Source organism: Mesoplodon bidens (genome assembly GCF_964165515.1).
Source record: "Mesoplodon bidens genome assembly, chromosome: X".
In the NCBI taxonomy this organism is placed as follows: domain Eukaryota; kingdom Metazoa; phylum Chordata; class Mammalia; order Artiodactyla; family Ziphiidae; genus Mesoplodon; species Mesoplodon bidens.
In genome coordinates this window covers 48,045,839-48,051,924 of record NC_138163.1, presented here as the reverse complement: position 1 = coordinate 48,051,924, position 6,086 = coordinate 48,045,839, and the positions used below count along the sequence as shown (strand labels likewise).

General features: G+C 49.9%; 1 protein-coding gene across 2 annotated transcripts; it reads left to right on the top strand.

Annotated features, from left to right (window-relative positions):
* The first annotated feature begins 1,975 nt into the window (after positions 1 to 1,975).
* On the top strand, positions 1,976 to 5,186 carry CLDN2 (claudin 2). 2 transcript variants are annotated; one of them, XM_081223149.1, is made up of 2 exons: positions 1,976 to 2,135; positions 3,940 to 5,186. In XM_081223149.1, exon 2 carries the CDS (start codon positions 4,122 to 4,124, stop codon positions 4,812 to 4,814), a length of 693 nt encoding a protein of 230 aa, XP_081079275.1. In that variant the 5' UTR covers positions 1,976 to 2,135; positions 3,940 to 4,121; the 3' UTR covers positions 4,815 to 5,186. The 2 variants fall into 2 exon arrangements, with proteins under 2 accessions (XP_081079275.1, XP_081079274.1); XM_081223148.1 differs by having other exon boundaries at positions 1,976 to 2,142.
* Positions 5,187 to 6,086: the final 900 nt, after the last annotated feature.

The following is a 6,086-nucleotide window of genomic DNA, read 5'->3' as shown; positions in this document are numbered from 1 at the left end:
TGAGGTGCCATTAAACCATTCAGATGGGCTCATTCCAAAGGCAGTTGCATACACACATCTTGAGTTCAGAAGAGAGATCTGTTCCAGTTATATAGATTCAGGAGTCATTGGCATAGAGATGGAGTGGATGAGGTCACCCATGGAGGATGTAAAGAATAAGAAGAGAACTCTAGCTGAAACCCTGGGGTGGGGGAATAGTCAGATTTATAGAGTGGGTAGAAAAGGAGGAAGTTATAGAGGAGACCCTAGAGGGATCATTTTCAGGAGCAGGGAAAACTGGGAGGGATGTTACAGAAAACGAGAAGACAGTTTTATGAAGGAGAGGGACAAGGTGAGATGACAGACATAGGACCACTGGATTTGGGGCAAGGAAATTGTTGGTAACCTTAGTGAGAACATTTTCAGTGGAGGGCTAACGGCAGCAGCCTGCCTTCAGAGGGTTGAGCAGTGATGGGAGGGGGAAGAAGTAGAGACATCAGTATTAAATGGCTTGTTTAAGAACCTTGGCTGCAAAGAGAATGATGAGGAGAGGGTGATAGCCGCATAGGTAGAGTAGGAAGCTCAAAGAGAGTGGTAGGCATTTGAAGTGGTCACCAGCAGATGCTCACCAGGGACAAGTAGAAGGACTTCCAAGGAGCTCTGAAGGCCCCACAGAGATGCACAATCATGATCAGGTAGAATTGTGCCCGTTTTAGCAGTAAGAAAACCAATGGCTGGAAAAGACTTGCAGTGTCCCCACTGATGAGTGACAGAGATGAGATTCAAGTAGATTTCCCTCCATACCTCCCGTCAAATGTTTTCTTGCCCCTGCTCTGCACCGCTTGGCATCCACATTGGCACTGTCATATCCATCACTGATGAGTAGTATTGACTATCAACCATGTGCCTAATGCTGTGGAGGCGCAACAGAGGTTTCATATATGACTTCTTCCCTCAGATTGTTTAGAATTTGGTTGAAGAGACAAGATAGTCAACATATGCACAAACCTATAAAATGACGAAACTCTTGTCTCTCTCTCTCCCTCTCTCTCTCTCTTTCCCAGTCTCTCTTTCTCTCCTGTGTTCCCCACTCCCTCTTCATTTCCCTTCTTTTCCTCTGATCCTCTCTCTCAATCTTCTTTCCCAATACTGCACAGCCCTGGTCCCTTACACTGAAGTGTCATTGACTCATTCAGAAAGTCTATATTTTATAGTCCCTGAAACCTCTTTATCACTTTTATTTACTCATTAATAGGACATTTTTGAACACTGGCTTTGGGTGTGTAATGGGTGGGTAATGCACTGTGCAAGGCACTGGAGATACAGAGGTGAATAAGATACAGTCCTTGCCCTCAAGCAGCTCACAGACTAGTGGGGAAGAATAAGGATATAAAGAGGAGAGTGCAACATAGTGAAATAAGTACTATCTGTATCTCAGTTTCCTTATTTATACAATAGGGATTACTACCTACCACAAGACGTTGTTGTGATGATTGAATTAACATGTATAAAGTGCTTATAATGGTCACATAGGATACAGTATGTTAGTGTTGCTATGCTATTAGTAGTATTAGTAGTAGTAGCATTACTGTGATGGAGGTAAGTAAAGACAAGATACCATAAGAACACAGAGGATGGGAACTTGACCCAGGCTAGAGTAAAAGACATTTGAGCCCTAAAGGACGAGAAGGTGCTAAACAGAGAGAAAAGAATGCCAGGCATTCTGCATAGTAGGAGCAACCCGTGGTCAGGTTTGGAAGCAAAAGGCAACAGGACATGATTGAGGAACTCAAAGTAACTTAGTTCAGCAAGAGCATAGAACATGCGGAGGGCAATGGCTAGAGATGAAGTTTGACAGGTCATAGAGTCCAGACACGTTTGGACTTTATCCTTTAGCCGATGGGGAGCCAACTGGAATGTTGTATGTAGAGCAGAGAGTTGATTAGATTAGTGCTGAAAGATCACCTTAACAACAGCATGGAGCACAAATTGGAGGGGGCAAGACTGGAAATAAGACCAGTTAAGAAACTGTTGCTATAGTCCAGAGGAGAGAGGATGATGAAGCCCTGGACTGTGGAAGTAGCAGTGGGGATGGAGAGAAGGATGCCATCGATTTGAGGTATCTTCAAGAATTGGAGAGACTGTGACAGTAGAAGGTGAGCGGTAAGTGTGAGAGAGGTGTCAAGAATCACTTCCAGGATTTGGGTCTGGTGCAAGGAGATAAATAGAGGTATCACTCAGTGACCACAGGGAACCCATGGAAGAACTGTTTGGGGAGGGGTACAATGGGAGAGGTGATGAGTCTTCTTTTGAACATGTCCAATTTGAGATGTCTGTGAAATTTCCAGGTGCACATTTTATGTTATTTTTTTAAATGCATTTTATTTATTTATTTAATTTGTGGCTGTGTTGGGTCTTTGTTGCTGTGCGTGGGCTTTCTCTAGTTGTGGCGAGTGGGTCTGCTCTTCGTTGTGGTGCACGGGCTTCTCATTGCCGTGGCTTCTCTTGTTGCGGATCACGGGCTCTAGGCGTGTGGGCTTCAGTAGTTGCAGCATGCGGGCTCAGTAGCTGTGGCTTGCGGGCTCTAGAGCACAGGCTCAGTAGTCGTGGTGCACGGGCTTAGTTGCTCCGCGGCATGTGGGATCTTCCCGGACCAGGGTTCGAACCCGTGTCTCTTGCATCGGCAGGTGGATTCTCAACCACTGCGCCGCCAGGGAAGCCCCCAGGTGGACATTTTAAATAGGTGACTGCTCTGGAAGTCTCGAAGCTCAGGAGGAAGGTCTATGCAGATTTGGGAGTGCCAGTGGGTGGGTAGGAGGCTATGTCAAGGGGGTGGATAGTTTGCTCAGTGACAGAGTGTACACTGAGCAAAGGATGGATTTCTGAGGAATACTCACATTTAAGAGATGATTACAAAAAGAGAAATCTTGAAGAAGGCTAAAATGGAATAGCCAGCTTGTGGTGGGTTGAAAAACTAGTGGGTTGGAGGGTCTTGTAGTGGATGGAGAGAAGGATGTGCCCTTGACTCTTAGTGTCTTGCACCTTGATAAGAGTCGGGGGCGGTGAGAGGGGGGTGCTCATTGCAAAATCCTGAACAGCTCTGACATTCTAAAGGATTGACTCACATGCCTGCCTCTTACCATGTCCCCTTATTCTAGAGCAGCTACCTTTTCCTTTGTCTCAGTGCCCCTAACAAATAGCCTAGGGAATGTCAGGGCTCCCTCCGGGCCCTGGAACAACCTTGCCTGAATCCTGAATCCTCCCACATCACCCGAGAGGCCTAGGGATGGTGGCGCAACTATTAGGAGAGCAGACAGGAAATGTCTGGGTGTGTTATACACATGGGAGGCCCCAGGCTAGCCTGTGGAGGGGGATTTGGGCAGGGCTGGGAGGACTTGAATTCTGAGAGTGTAGACAGATGCTTTGTTGCCTGCCTCAACCTGCCCTGGAGTCAACTTTCACCATGGGCAGGATGACCCAGGGCTAGACCATTGCTCTCTAGGCTGCTGGAGATTCAAGAGGCCTCTAAGAACCTAGAGTCCAAGGCTATACCTTAGGGCCTGTTTTTCCTATTCCAGTCTCCTGGAGTTTGGCACCGGTGTGCAATTGAGGGGCCCTGTGGCACTGTTGCCAGGTAATGCGTTAAACAGCAGGCCTTGGAGACAGAGCCAGCCTACAGCCTGACCTGGAGTTAACACGGTCACCACAACCGACAATGGCATCACCACCTTCTCGGAAAGCAGCCACCTGTCTGGCCCCTGGCTTTGTCTGGCTGCCAATCTAAAGCATGTACCTACGCAGGAGCCGATGACATTTTGGCTCCACTTTCAAAGTTTTTTTTTTTTTTTTCCTTTCTCATGTGTTATTTCTAAAGATAACAAAGGTCAAAAGGCATCCAGCATTTTCTGGTTTCTCATAAGCTTCTGGTCAATATTTAATCTGGTTTATGGATTTTTTTAGGTCTTCTAGATGCCTTCTTGAGCCTGCTCGTGGCCACCCACAGACACTTGTAAGGAGGAGAGAAGTCGGCCTGGCACAGACACTCTGAAATGAGGGATTAGAGGCCGGGATCTAAGGAGGAAGAGCTACAGCCAGAAGACGAGGGAGCAGGCCCTGAAGACGCATCTACTGAGAGGTCTGCCATGGCCTCTCTTGGCCTCCAACTTGTGGGCTACATCCTGGGCCTGCTGGGGCTGTTGGGCACCCTGGTTGCCATGCTACTCCCCAGCTGGCGAACAAGCTCTTACGTTGGTGCCAGCATCGTGACCGCAGTCGGCTTCTCCAAGGGCCTCTGGATGGAGTGTGCCACACACAGCACAGGCATCACCCAGTGTGACATCTACAGCACCATGCTGGGCCTGCCTGCTGACATCCAGGCTGCCCAGGCCATGATGGTGACATCCAGTGCAATCTCCTCCTTGGCCTGCATTGTCTCTGTGGTGGGCATGAGATGCACAGTCTTCTGCCAAGAGTCCCGAGCCAAAGACAGAGTGGCGGTGGTGGGCGGAGTCTTCTTCATCCTTGGAGGCCTCCTGGGCTTCATCCCTGTTGCCTGGAATCTTCACGGGATCTTGCGGGACTTCTACTCCCCACTGGTGCCTGACAGCATGAAATATGAGATCGGAGAGGCTCTTTACTTGGGCATTATTTCCTCCCTGTTCTCCCTGGTAGCTGGAATCATCCTCTGCTTTTCCTGCTCGCCCCAGGGAAATCGGTCCAACTACTACGATGCCTACCAGGCCCAGCCCCTGGCCACTAGGAGCTCTCCAAGGCCTGGTCAACCACCCAAAGGCAAGAGTGAGTTTAACTCCTACAGCCTGACAGGGTATGTGTGAAGGACCAGGGGCCAGAGCTCGGGGGTGGCTGGGTCTGTGAAAACCAGTAGACAGCCTCCCTCAGGGCCACAGGTGAGGGGCGTTGCCACTGCATCATGTCAGAAGGTGCTGCTGAGGATAGACTGACTTTGGCCACTGGATCGAGCAAAGGCAGGAACGGGAGCTGGTGTGACAGCGTGCAGGCTGAACTGTCAAGATGCTTGTCAAGCCAGACTTTCTGTTTCCTTCATCCTGGCTCCCCATCTCCCACCCTGAGCCCCCAACCCTCAACTCCACTCCCCTCCCCACCGAGGCCAGGCCCCAGAGTCTCCCCTTTACCTTCTGCTTTACCTGGAAATCCGTCCCCAAACCCACTAATCACATGCCACTGACTGACCCTCTCTGTGATCAAAGACCCTACCTCTTGCTGAGGTTGGCTCTTAGCTCATTGCTGGGGGATGGGGGTGGGTGGGAAGAAGTGGCGGCTTCCATGGGCATGGCGCTAACCTCCTTCTCAAGCCTCCCTGCAAAGAAACCGATTGGCCAGTAATGGGCCCTGGAGCCTCGTCCATCCCACTCTTGTTATGACTCCACAGTGTCTAGACTGGTTTGTGTATGAACTGAAATAAAGCCATCCCACAGTATGGAGGGGACAGAGAGCAGCTGGGTGTAGAATGAGAGGGGGAGAAGTGTAGCAACTGGGTGTAGAATGAGAGGGGGAGGGTGTAGCAACTGGGTGTAGAATGAGAGGGGGAGGGCAGCCTCAGAGAAGAAGCCGAGGACCAAAAAAAAAAAAAAAAAAAAAAAAACCAGCAGAATCATGGCCCAGGGCTCTAGCCCCCAGCTAGAGGAAAGCACAAGGAAAGAAACTGTGGTGGAATGCTCAAGGCGGCAGCAGACTCTGACTCTACTGAGGAACTCCCTCAGAAGCTCCAGCTCCAACGTTCACTGAAGCCCCTGCCTCCCTTTGACCTGGCTAACAACGAGGTTAAAGGGCCTACACAATGGTTTCTTTAGGAACAAGAAACTGGTTTTTGTAGAGATGGCCCTTGGCTGGGGGATGACAGCATGGGAGCAGCTGGGGACTCAGGAAGGCACCACTCTTTGATGCTGCCCAAGAGAGAATAAGAACTTGGGTATCGAAGAAGCTGGGTGGAAATGTGTGGGAACCTCAGTGGGTATTTCTATTGGGCCAGAGAGGCAGCCCCCAGAGAGTCTTCAGGCCTAACGGAGAATCAGCCCAAAGGCTGAGATCAGGCCCCCGGGGTCTGCCCACAGAGCACTGCAGAGCCT

Coding starts and splice junctions, on each gene's coding strand:
- CLDN2 (XM_081223149.1), top strand. CDS start 4,122: ATGGCCTCTCTTGGCCTCCAACTTGTGGGCTACATCCTGGGCCTGCTG.